Source organism: Aplidium turbinatum, chromosome 18 (assembly GCF_918807975.1).
Source record: "Aplidium turbinatum chromosome 18, kaAplTurb1.1, whole genome shotgun sequence".
Classification (NCBI taxonomy): Eukaryota; Metazoa; Chordata; class Ascidiacea; order Aplousobranchia; family Polyclinidae; genus Aplidium; species Aplidium turbinatum.
The window spans coordinates 2,371,441-2,384,822 of NC_137489.1; the positions used below are offsets into that span (position 1 = coordinate 2,371,441).

The 13,382-nt window shown below is 39.3% G+C and overlaps 1 protein-coding gene across 1 annotated transcript in view; it reads right to left on the reverse strand.

Annotated features, from left to right (window-relative positions):
- Positions 1-3,726: 3,726 nt before the first annotated feature.
- LOC145787313 (serine/threonine-protein kinase DCLK3-like) overlaps positions 3,727-13,382 on the reverse strand; it is a 31,137-nt gene continuing 21,481 nt past the window's right edge. The window contains exons 11-20 of the mRNA XM_082599037.1: positions 13,093-13,297; positions 12,630-12,749; positions 12,340-12,453; positions 11,479-11,656; positions 10,726-10,832; positions 9,757-9,903; positions 9,381-9,513; positions 6,851-7,018; positions 6,221-6,385; positions 3,727-6,002 (exon numbers count right to left, since the gene is read on the reverse strand). Of these exons, the coding sequence (XP_082455163.1) occupies positions 5,962-6,002; positions 6,221-6,385; positions 6,851-7,018; positions 9,381-9,513; positions 9,757-9,903; positions 10,726-10,832; positions 11,479-11,656; positions 12,340-12,453; positions 12,630-12,749; positions 13,093-13,297 (1,378 nt within the window). The 3' untranslated portion in view covers positions 3,727-5,961. The remainder of the gene's footprint in view (positions 6,003-6,220; positions 6,386-6,850; positions 7,019-9,380; positions 9,514-9,756; positions 9,904-10,725; positions 10,833-11,478; positions 11,657-12,339; positions 12,454-12,629; positions 12,750-13,092; positions 13,298-13,382) is intronic.

Here is a 13,382-nt window from a genome sequence, read left to right on the forward strand (position 1 = left end):
TGAAGATACTTTATTTCAAGAGCTCTATGCCCCTGAAAAGAACGATATTGGTGCAGTGGACCTCGTTAAAATATTTATAGCCTACATGCTAAACTATCACAGCACGCTTGGAACAGTGATACCTTTCCGAGTAGCCTAAACGTTTTCAACTTGTTTTTGAAATACAACACACCAATAGGCTACCAACCAGCGCTGCTATGGAACGCATGTTTTCACTTGGAAAGGACAATATGCGTCCCAAACGCAGCAGATTGTCAGGCAAACGTTTTGAAATGCTTGTTTTTCTGCAAGGAAATAACTAGTAAGCAGGGCCCGCAAAAGTCAATAAAGACAAAATTTTTTAAGGACCTCGTTTATTCACAAATCAAAGAATAAAGTTGTTTTCAGCACCTAAGGGACTGTTTCTAAGAAGTTTATAGGTCAAGATAAAGTCAAAATTGATAATAAAGTCGAAATTTGTCAAATTATGGCTTTTAACAAACTTAATTCTGTGTTTCTAGAGAGTAATTTTTGTCAAAATCCTCGTGGAAGCATTGCAAATCAGGAACTGCGACACAATTAAACCATATTAACCTATAAAAGCAGGAAATATGTCACAATGACCACGGATCAGCAGTAACTTTTATCGCAAATTGTCTTTTGTTTATTCATTGTTACGTCGTTATATAATTGTTATAAAACACTCCCTCTTCACAAATATGGTCTTTTCGAAGATCAACAGTTTTGATTTTAGGAATAGCCTACTGACATTCTGTAGTACAAAAATGCCTAAGCAAGCTAAATCGTCTTCTGTCTTCAGCAAAAGTTACATTTGTGGAGATTTTTCTATCGCTATAAAACACAACGAACTTTTTATAATCCATAAAACACCTTGACTTTTCGACAAAGTATTACGTTTGGGTCTGAAATCGATAAAATATTATGTTTTGGTAAGTGGTATCAATTCAAGAAAGAACTGTACCCTCTATAAATAAGCAATTTCGTTAGTTCAAAATAAAGTCAAAATTTGATAAAAATAAAGTCAAAAAATTTTTTTTTAGGCTAAGTCAAATTAAAATGGCCCTACTAATAAGCTAAGCAGCTAATTACAATACAGTCTCAAAACATAATAGGCCTACCTGCTCTTTATTTATAGCTATTGTTAGCCTAAACTTGGTTGAGATATTTCCGTTTTATAAGACGCTGGCAAAAAATAGCGCTAGAAATTAGCGCTGACGCTGACGCCGTCAATTTCTTTAAGAGCTTACGCAGTACTTTACGCCGTCAAGTTTTTAGGCAATTCGCGCTGACGCTGACGCCGTCAATATATTTCAATGACGCGTACAACACTGATTAGATAGCCTATGCAATGCAATATGTTGTCAATGTGCTGCTTTTTTATCATGAAAAGTAGGCCTATTGTCAACTTTGCAGCGCTGTTTTTATATAAGTTTTATCGAACAAGGTGACATAAGGAGAGTAGAACTTTTGTAGCTTAGGTCTATATTTACAACCGACGAAAAAAAGGTTTCGTTTTTTTCTCTTTTCTTAGTTTGGTTGTTATGCATTTTTAAGGTAGGCCCAGTATTTTTCAAACAGTATTTTCGATGCACATTTTAAATCAAAAAGTTTTGTCATCTTTCCCTTTTGTTTATTTTTCTTTCTTTTTTGCCAACAGAACAATTAAACTGAACTGAACTTGGTGCCGATTTCGTGTGTTTACTTATTGTTTTCTATATGTTCGCACAGCAATGAAAAATAAAATTGAACTCGAACAGTTGAATATTGTGTTCGACTGCTCGCTTCTTCGTAAGTGTAGAACACCAAAGTCAATATATTTTCAACAGCTCAAAGCAGGGATGGTAGAAATTAGTTTCACCGTCACTATCTTAAGGCAGCCAAGGCGTTGTTCAAGAAAAGTTGTAAAAGGTTCAGAGCCGTTGACAGGATTTCTCGGGCCCCTTTAATTGACAATAAACAGACATAACTCAGCAACAACACTACATTCAACATTATAAAAACAAAAAGCGAACGTTTTCAGCTAGTGATATAGCCCTTTTCTTTGACCATGTTACAAATATGAAGCTTGCTGTTAAAATGAGAATGACATATGCCGTTCAAAGTTGAAAATTAAGAGGAATAGATCAAACTCGATATGCCAAAAGCATGGTTGTTTAACAAATCTTGAGCAATCTTAAAATTTCCCGAACCGCGAAACTTATTATCTCTATTTAGCGGTTGCTTTTTTGAACTTTGTTTGTCACATGGCGCTAGAGTATTACTTTTCGATTCCATTGATGTTTCGCTGGTCATTCTAGGCTCACCAGAAGAGAATTTAAAGCAAATTAAGTTAGTGCAGACGGTGAGAAAGTTTTGAACTTGATTTGGGAAAGGTTTTTGAGCTTAGGTCAAACATTTGATGATTGCTGCAATCTGAAAAGCGGTTTTGGTCTAATTTTTAGTCCAGAAAGAGGGATAGCGATCTTCTTACCTGTGCCATTTCAGTTTTTGAGTTGAAACAAACATTAACTTGTTTATTTTGAAATTCGTGATACAGGTTATATTTCACTAAATATTCGTGGTTAGGGAAATCACTATACAATACTAAACTAAATTTCGTTTTTCTGTTTGGTGGCTGAAGTGGGCCCGGTACTTTACCATCTGACGGCTGAAGTGGCTGTTTTAACCTCTGATAGCAATTCCTTTAGATCTGATCATATTAAGATCTTGATTTTGTTTGAAGTCGCGGGGAATCTTTGAAATCCGGGCCCGGGTCCAAAAGTACCACCTAGATCCCTTTGACTTGTTTCAAATTGTCGAAACTATTTTGTAAATAGCCAGCCTACTAGCTACTGCATGAAAAATTGCCACGGTTAAAATTTAGCGAGTGGAAAGTTGCTCAAACCTGCATTTTTTTGTCTCTCTTCAGGAGCTGTCATCAAAATAAAATAAACCGAAATGAGGTGATGTTCGCCCTTCGTTTCCGAAGGGCCAATGAGACTGAATCAAGCTTTAAAGTAGGCTATGGTCTGTGTACATGAGTGCGGAGTTGACTGATGAGGCCTATCTGTGCGGTGAAACTTCTGCTGCAGGATGGACACGGGAAGGATGGTTGGCTGGAGTTCTTGTTTAAGGCTCACGGGCCTTGCAGTGTTCTCGTTTTTTGACAACAGATAGCGTATGACGTTTCTCAGCTGATTCTGCGCCTTTGTAAATAAGACTGCGCCATGTTGGTCTAATAATAATAACTATAATATGGTGAAGTTATTTATAGTAGGAAAAAAGAAAAGTGAAACGTAAATTTTAGCTAATCAGACTGATCTGGATTTAGCAGCTTCTGTCTAAAAGCGGTGAAAAAGCAACTCAGGTCTTCCATCAATATAAGCTGGCCACTTCTGGATAACAAGAAGCACTTTTCTCAAGAAGCACCTATCTAACACAAGCATGAGCTAACATGCTACGATACTGAAAATTGATAAGAGCACCATAGATTCGGAAAGAGCAACTAGCAAAGCTTTAGGCCGAGTTTCTCTGTTGTGAAGTTGCTGGAGACCTAAATCGCCAACGACGGGAGCTTTAAAGGAAACTTATCGTTTTGCAACACTGCGGATGCTACCGCATCTGATGTAGGAAAACACTAAACGCCATTCAGCTATGACGTCACTACAACGTGATATGGAACCTAGGCTACAACGTAGCTTATTCACCACGAGTCGATGACGTCACACAACATAGTTGTCAGGGTATATTTGAGACGTAGGCTACAGTGGAGCACCACACAAAGCTCTTCTCATAAATTGCACAGCATCAAAACATTCAACAACATGTTCACCACACAATCATATGAACATCGTTAGAGCAAAACTGGATCTGTCAGATCTCCAATCATGAAATAAAGGTAAAAAATTACATGGTTAAAACATAGATATTTAATATGTGCAGCGATACAGGACTATAGCCTCTAAGCTAGCAAAATGCGTCTTTTTTGCATTGGTTCAACGTCTGCAAATGTTGAATCTAGTTGAACCAAAGCAAAACAGACGTTTATTTTACCTCGGCTAATTAAGCTACTGATGACTATAGAAGGCTACGGCTACGCAATAAAGGAGTTTATGACGTGAAGTTAGATGAAATAGTTTGCTTCAGCCTCATGTTCCTTTCGATATTTACGGTACATTTTATGAAAGCGTATTATTCACCATGAAAAGAAAAAAAGGGCTTTTAATTTTGGCTGATAGATCTTTGGGCCCAATAATAGTGTCAACAGTTAAGAAACTGGGTAGAATAAACAAACAATATATTAAAATTCTTGTGTGGTCCGAAAATCTTTTATTTAGCTTTGATTTCAAACCTAAAGTAATCACCAAATTTTGACGAAAATCCAGTTTCTATTTTAATGAGTTTGGGCAAATGCAAAGTATAAGCCTACGTCTTGCTCAATAGGTTAACCCGTTGGGATATTGTGTCAACCGTTAATCAACGAAACAGACAACCAACCGTAGAGTAGCTACCAGCTAAAGGCAGGCCTACGAAAGGAGCTAGGCGGACCACACAAGCGCAGTTTCGATGGAATTTCATGCCGTCTTTTTGCAAGAATCACAAGCAAACAAGCGGCTTGGTTTTCACAATCAGTTTTCCAAGGCAACAAATCACTTTTCCTACCCGTTGTCAATTCCGCACGGTCAGGCAATAAAAAAGTTGGTTTATGAAGTGTCGTTTGGAGGATAATTGGGGCATTAGGCTACTTGTGAGATATTTGAGCCCCCACACCAAGATACTTCTTTTCAAAAAAGAAAAACCCTAAGTTAACGAAAAGACTAATAAAAATATCGAAAAAAGAGGTGTTTTTTTTTCAAAGTAAGCAGTGGTCTGAAAATGAGTTGGATGCAAAGCCACGATTTCTAAAGAAATGAGAGGTGTTTTCTTCAATAAGCTACGGCGTGCTTTGAAAAGGCTCTTCCCTGAATTCATCTCGGGTATAAAAGCAACTACCCCTATCAATGCTACTGATCATAAACACAATACGTATGGGCAGGAACCGAACGTAGAGCCGTTTAAATCATTCGTTCCTAGCTTTGGATCCACCACTAAAATTTGAAACTGCACAGGACGGATAAACTTTTAGAAATTCTATCTGAAAACAAGAGTCGTTATGAAAAACCTTACGAGCATCTTCGTTGTTTTGAAAAGGTCCCAAAAATGATATCAATCTATACTTGCATGAAAAATTTATGAGGGGGTAAATATTTCATTTGAATAAAACAGTGAATGACAGAATGACGTGTATATGGAGAATTGGAGATCATATGCCAGCAGTGGCATGACCAGTTGGTGGTGGTGGTTGTCGTATCATTTAACGTCATAGCGAGCAAACACGTTTATAAATAATACGTCCTTGGAGATAATTGCACTCCAGTAAGAATATTTCAAAACGAAACATTCGATTCGCTTTGTTTGGTCCGAATAAAATGTCGCGGAGCCTTAAGAGAAATATACATTATGGTCAACACGTACCAGAAATGTCAGAAACAAGAAGTTACAAACTACAAATATAAACTACGCTGTAACATATAATTTGTTCGTGTGGCACGGTTTTCAGCAGTCAGCTAATAACGCAGCCTGTTGGAACAGGCGTTAGGTAATCGTCTAATGAGATTCGACAACCGCGCGTGATTGATTTCTTCCACAGTTCGAGTAGAAATTGTGTGATTTTAAAGCCACATTGCAATGTCCCATAGTTCTTCAAAATGTACAAAATGTAAAAAATTGGCTCCAATGAAGAAAACATACATAAAAATGTTACGAACATAAAACGGTTGAGGGCTTGAGGAGACCTAGTTAATAATTAAATCTGACGACAACACAAGGAGATATTGTAATTGTAACATAACAATAAACGATACAATACAGGGTTGTCCGATGTCGCTTAGACAATTTACGGGTGTTGCGTTGCAGGTGTCAAAATATAAGGCTGCTTGATCTTCAAGCTGCTTCTTCTGGGGCATGTGGTGATACTGATAGTCCTGGAAATGACAAAACAATCAAAATTCGACAAGAAAAATGACAATGCTACACGAAAGAAAATAAAGATATGAACATATAAAGTGATTAATTGGATTCGAAGCAAAAGTAGCTATTGCCCCCCAAAATATTTCACATGGCCTGATAATTTGACGCAGGGGCTTTTAGGAAAGTAGCCCCAACCAGTTATCCCTTTATGGGGCGTTTCCTCTTCTGTAACCTCTATTGCCAAAATTCTTTTCTAGGTTCATCGTGATCTCCCGTTGCAAGTTGGGCCCTTTGTACGCCCCTTCCGACTGGATCCACGCATGAGTGAGCACTTGTTCGGCTGTGTAGCGCCTCTTGGTGTCGACCACAAGCAGGCGCTGGATCAAATCTTTTGCGGCTGCAACAAAGATGTTTAAGACTAAGATTGTTGTTAAAAATAAAACTCAGCATCTCGGGAGAAATGTAGAAAAACTGGTTAAAATGTTATGTTTTAATTACCAAAGTCCACCCAGACAACAAAATCAGTCATTTTTACATCGATTCAAAGTTTGCAGACTTTCAGCAATTTAGAAAGCAGACAGTATCGGAGTAGCCGAGTACTTCATTACCTTGAATCCATTCCTTCAATACTAAGCGCCAAACAAGAATAAGATGTAATATCACTTTTAGAAAGCAACCGACCCCATTTTTAACTCAAGTATACAAAGAAGGTCTAATTTTCACAATTAACTTCCGCAAGACAGTTTGCTTTCTGCCTTGGCAGCTGCAGTCCCGGACAACTACTTTACCCAGTACAGATCTGAACCAGACCAGGTTCTGAACCAAATAAAGTGTCTGGTCTGAGCGCCACAGCTCTACAGACCTTGCGAGATGGTATCCCAGTAGGGAGAAAGGAATTCATAGTCGCCCAACTGGATGATTTCAAAAAGCTCTTCCTGATCTCTTTCTAGGCTCCGGAAGGGAGGAAACCCACAAAGAAGGATGTAAGTGATGACGCCCATCGCCCACATGTCCACCTCAAGCCCGTACCCTGGAAGACAAAGACACATAGTGACGTAACAGTGTGAAACTGACAAACCTAAATCAGCTGCAAATGACTTCATGCAGAAATGCATTGAAACTTGTGCTATGATATCTATATTAATAATAATAATAAAATAACAACATTTATAGCAATCTTGTTTGTTTATCTTTATCCTGCATTGCGGGAAAGCGGTCTTGAGCGCTATGCATCGGTGTACGCCTTCCGACATAGGCTACACCTGACCCACGCTGCAGACGACGGCAATGTCTGTTTCCGGTTGTCTACTCTACTTATGACTTAAATTTGGTACTACCCATTACTCGAAATCGATCACTGGGTAGAGACAATTATCGTAAAGTTTCTTGCCTAGAGAAACAACAGCAAGTGCGGGTGGCTGGAGTCGAACATGCAGGCTTTCGACTGTGAGCCCAACGCGCTAACCACTCGCCATTGCTGCCGACTTGCAAGATGACAGTAAGATGACTGTCATCTTCATCTTGCAAGATGACTTGCAAGATGACAGTGCTTACAAGGCATTGCTATGGTATTTGACCAATGCTTTTGTTTTATGTCAGCAAATAGGCTACTTAACGAATGCAGTGACGACATAAAGAGAGAGACAACGTAATTAAGAAATTAACAGTGATCTTACACGAAAACAATCACAACTTTAATGAAAGCGTCAAGCTATTTCTCATAACGCTATCAAAACAAAAACCAACATTTTTAACCACATCCATCTAGTTCAGTGGTTCCCAACTCGTTTCTAAGGCGACCCATTTAAAAAAAAAATTCAGTTCGGTAAAATCTTGCGACCCAAGCAAATTGTCGTAATATTTTAAAAGCCATACAAGATTGTGTTGACAAACAGCGCTACAAAAGCAGTAACTTTTTCCGAAGATAATATGTTCATCAAATCACTGATGAGATAACTGTGCTGGCTTGCTGTCAGTGAGTTTTTGAAATCGAGGCGTTATTTTGCTTAGGCATAGCCGCATGTCGGCTTTAACTTCCAGCCGGTTTTGCTGTTCAGTTTTCAATACACACATGGCGCTAAATCCAATCTTACAAAGCCAAGTTGTTGCAAATGGAATCTGTTTTTGAATCCCTAATTGTGAAACTGTGAGATACACTTTGTAGATGGAAGCCCAAAAGCGGATGTTTGCAGAATCTTTGGGGCATTTGTCTTTGAAGGACGCAAAAGAAATAGCTTACGGTTTGCTATTTCTATCGTTATGTCCATAAACTGTTCTGCAACATGGATGGAAAGTTGAGGTAGATCTTTTCCAACAAATGGATCAATTATCCAATCCATAGCAGTGAATAAACTTTTTGGCAAACTGTTCCAGGTGTCTAATTATATCGTTTGCTTAATATCAACTTCATTGCCACAGATATATTGCGTTAGCTGAGGAAATATATTGTACTCATCTCTGATGACATAACTTTTCCAGAATATGAGTTTTTGTAGTAAGCAGAAACTTTTGCGGCGCGATCAATCACCGTAAAACCGTTGCCTTGCATAGATAAATTTTAAAATTCACAGAGTCAAATATATCGGCAAGGCAAGCAACTTTTGCCTTGAAATCTTCTTGCAAAAACTTCTCGGCTAATCTCACACAGTTCTGTTGCCTCAGGAAGGTAGCAATCCCCTCTCGCAAATTACAAACTCGCTTCAGGACACGACCTCGTGACAACTATTGCACTTCTGTGTGCAACAGCAATGCTTGATAATAATCAGAATCCACAAAGACGAAAACAAATGCTGATTTAGTGGACTTGTTTTGATGAAGTTTACACACTTCACATCATTCAACGCTTCGTGCAGCTCTTGAGACAGCTTTTTTGCAGCAAAGGCCTCTCGGTGGAGAAAGCAATAAGTCCATACAGCACTTGGGGCTTTGTCTTTGATGCGGTTTTACCACACCAGACTATGTGTCGCCCAACGTGTGGAAAACGTTGTCATGGTTTGTCCTACATAGCGTTCGTGACATATAGTGCACGTTACAATATATATCCCGTAATTTTGTCAAGTTAATTTATGTTTGAGACTGAAATTTTTGTTGGGTTTACATTTAATAATAATAATAACAATAATAAAAGCGAAAATTGTTAAAACTTCTTGCACTACGATCATGCTACAAAGCTTTCCGATGTCTCGACATGAAACGCTTCATGACTTGTGTTTATATTTTCCAGTTTTGTGATCGATCTCATCACGTTTTAATTTTTTTTACTGTTATTTTTTTCGCCCAAGATGCAATATGCCTGAAAAACAAGCGACCCAAAAAAATTATCGGGCGACCCAACTTTGGGTCGCGACCCATGAGTTGGGAACCACTGAATTCTAGTTTATCCCAGTTCATACCGGTTTCAGCTAGTATCTCAGGGGCGACATATGTGGGTGTACCACACACTGTGTAGATCGGTTCGGTCACTTCCATGGCGAGCCCGAAGTCGGCCAGCTTCAACGTCATACTACCGTCTTTGTTACGTGACACCTACATTAACAAATTCACAATATCGCATAAAATCAAAACGAAAGTGGCTGTTCAGATTACTTTGATTTCAGTGATTTCAGTTACATGCATTGGCTGTGCTTAGCATTGCGCTTGGCATTGAGCACTTCCGTGGTATTAATGTCATTTATGGTATCACAAATATGTGTTTAGGAAACACTTTTGCACGTTTTCCCTGACAAACCAAGTTGCTGGGTATGTGCCACCCTCCCCTACGGAACGTACCAATAGATTCTCCGGCTTCAGATCCCGGTGGACAATGTTCTTGGAATGGAGAAACTTGAGCGCCTCTGACAGGTCGGCCACCATGTTGGCCGCGTCACGCTCGGTGAACTTCACACTTTCGGTGATCGCATCGAACAAGTCGCCACCCTGCAACAACATATAGGATGGTGAGATTCAACAATCAACATACAATGCGCATTCTATACTTGATCATTCATTTACAACATCATCACTACATCATACAATCATTATTATTACCATTACAATCATTACTATAGTCATACAATCTTCTTGGTCGTGGTTTTTTCTTCCCGACGCAAATTCGTTGTCTATATTATCTAGACAGCAAACCAACAATTTCCCCCTAAGCTCCCCATGGCTACGTTCCTGTCAAGCACCTATCATTGATACTTTTTCCTTCAGCTTTGACTTGTCGATGATGTGAGAATCAATGTGAAAAACTGTTGGTTTGCTGTCTGGGTACCCTTCCCAACCCATTCCATCCATTCTATTGTCTAAGGATGATGCTTGAAATAAGCTGCACACACGACATGCATTCTGTGTGACAAACGAGTTCACACCAAAGGTCAATCCGTCATTAAACGCACGGAAAAACGGTGTCCGGGCATTTTGCCGAAAAACAATTTGCCGAAACCCATTTTGCCGAAGGACATTTTGCCGAATGGACATTTTACCGAAACTCATTTTGCAGAAAGGACTAATTGCAGAAAGGACTAATTGCCGAAAGGACTAAATGCCGATTACCAGTTCAAAGGCCCTGCTTGCATAGTAACAAGACTTGGTGGCAATTAGTCCTTTCGGCAATTTGTCCTTTCGGCAATTTGTCCTTTCGGCAATTTGTCCTTTCGGCAAAATGTCCTTCGGTATAATGGGTTTTGGCAAAATGTCTTTGGCAAAATCTCCGCGCACGCGGAAACGCAGAAGAAGAAAATACAATGCGATTCCCACCTTGATGTACTCGAGGATCAAGTAGATCTCATCTTTAGTTTCAAACTCTTCTATCAGCCGCACTATGTTAGGATGCCGGCAATTCTTCATGATGGCGATCTCGTTCTCTGTGGATTGGAATTGTGTGAGTTGGGTGGAAAACAATCTCGTTGTTTAACGCGCATTGGTAGAACACAGCCACATGCCAGTGAAATATAATTGTCATACATGGTTGCCATGCTAGGGTAAATTACCCCATGATGGGGGAAAATCCAAACTTCTGGGAATAATTTTGCTACGATATCTCTACCTCAACTAAATAATCACGTCAACACAACTGGTTAAAAATAACTTCTCGGAGGAATCATTACAGATGCTACACTGGCCATTTTCGTGGCTCCAAAGTCTTGGTTAGATGTTACCCCATGGTTCTACAAACCACCATTCAAACGTTGTGCTCCAAAGTACAAACCTAAGCAAGTTACAACTTTAATCCTAGCAAACAAATCATGGCAGCCAATGCCTTTGCAACTTGCGAGGCGATAATAAACAACAACGATTACCAGTGTTGTAGCTAAAAAGAAACTTTTAGAGGGCCAAAGCAGTTGCTGGGGGGGGGGGGGGGGGCAAACCTCATTTAACATGAATTACAATGGTATGAAAATGTTGTAATAATATTAAAATACACATTTTTGTTGGGGAGGGGCTACATTTAATTTAGGGGAGGGGGCAATTTCCCCCCAAGCTCCCCATGGCTACGTTCCTGCCAAGCACCTATCATTGATACTTTTTCCTTCAGCTTCGACTTGTCGATGATCTTCATGGCAAACTCCGACTCTGTGTTCCTCAACCTACATTCCCGGACCACCGCGAAGTTCCCGTCGCCAATAATCCTCCCGATCTCGTATCTGGTCTCTATCTCACCGCGACTGATGATGCGACGCGGTGGGGCCTGTATATGCAGCGCATGAATAAGTGTGACTTCGTATTTCTGCTACATCATAATCGCTGTGACGTCATCAAACACATATCAAAATGTGTTGAGGCATAGAGCTAAGATTTCAATGTTTTCGTTCTCAGATGCAATACCTTGTTTCGAAATTTACTCAACAACAATTTTTAATCATAAATCATTTCATTATCCCTTCAAGTTTTTGAGCAACATACCATTTGAAAAGGTATACATTAACGCATATTTATCTTGGTTTAAAATCTCTAGCCTAAAGAATAATGTAAACATACATTTCTACAGAGAACAGTTTCAAATATCATGAAGCTATGTATTATGGCTGATTCTAAACATAGTGGCTTATCGCACCAACAAGTCTGAACACATTACTCTACCAGAACAAGGTTGGATGATGGCTATGTACAATATGATAAAACCCAGCCCCAAGCCCATTAAGCAACGATTCTAACAAAGTAAAGTTCCAACGAACCGGAACAAGATTAGGGAGATTTGGTTCAGTTGCCGGAACATACAGTCTGATGACAACAAGTAGTGAAGCAATTGTTCCGGTACTTTTCAAACACACTCTATAACTTAATAGTAAGTTGCATTCTTATAAACTGGGGAAAAACAGCGTTTTGGAAAAACTGTAGAATCTACAATCTACATAGTATGTTGCTACATACCTTAAACTTCTGCATTTTCCTGAGCCGATCCGTGTCGTCTGTCTTGTTGGTGACGTGGGAGGTAGGGGGATGTCCCTTTTTGTCTAGGTGGTTTCTCCTTTCGGAATTGTGCTCCTACAAAAAATATTGCATTTCACTGAACGTTTATGACATAATCAACACACTGAACAAACACCTCTGGCTAGTGAGCTCATCAGCCTGGTACGCAGTTACCAGAAGAATGCAAGACAATAGTTTATATCATCAATATGATGATTACTATACTATTAATCTAAAAACTTAAAACAAACCTCATTTTGATTCCATCTCTTGTGGTGTTCCTTCTCCTCTTCTCGTTTCCTCTTCTCTTGATCTTCACGGTGACGCTGATCCTCCTTCAATCGACGTTCTTCATCGTAAGCTCGCTTTTTCTTGTTAAGAAAACAAAAGTTTATTCTAACAAGAAACATGTTCAGAGTGGTAAATAAATGTTACCACGCCAGTTGCAGGTGTGAAAGATGCTGGTGCACTTTGTATCTGTAACTGATGCTAGCCACTTTGTATGGAACGAAACAATTTTTATCATCGCGGCCAAGAATTTTGCATTCAATGATCGACTCTCAGATCAAAACTTTGTTATTTAAAAATACTGTACAAATGTTTTACATTCCAGTTCGTAAAATTGGTCCTTTTTGCGTTGATATAATATCTGCAAACGTTGCATAAATGTCAAAATGACAAGCTTTTCTTGCTGAGTTCACATTTTATACTTACTTCATTCTCAAGGTGTCTCAATTCCTCTTCTAGGCGTCGCCTTTCTCTTTCAAGCTCCGCTTGTCTCCTCTGTTCCTCCCATTCCCTTTTTTCTTCTTCTTCTCGAATTCTTTTTTTCATTTCATTCTCTTCTCTCAGCCTCTCTCGTTTCAGTTGTTCTTCGAGCAATTTTATTTGACGTTCACTTTCGGCTGCTTGTTCTCTTCTAAAAGCCAAGAACATGGGAAACATTAAAAAGGTTCACAAGAGCCACGAGCATATGGTTCGATACAGGTTGCGGTTACCCACTC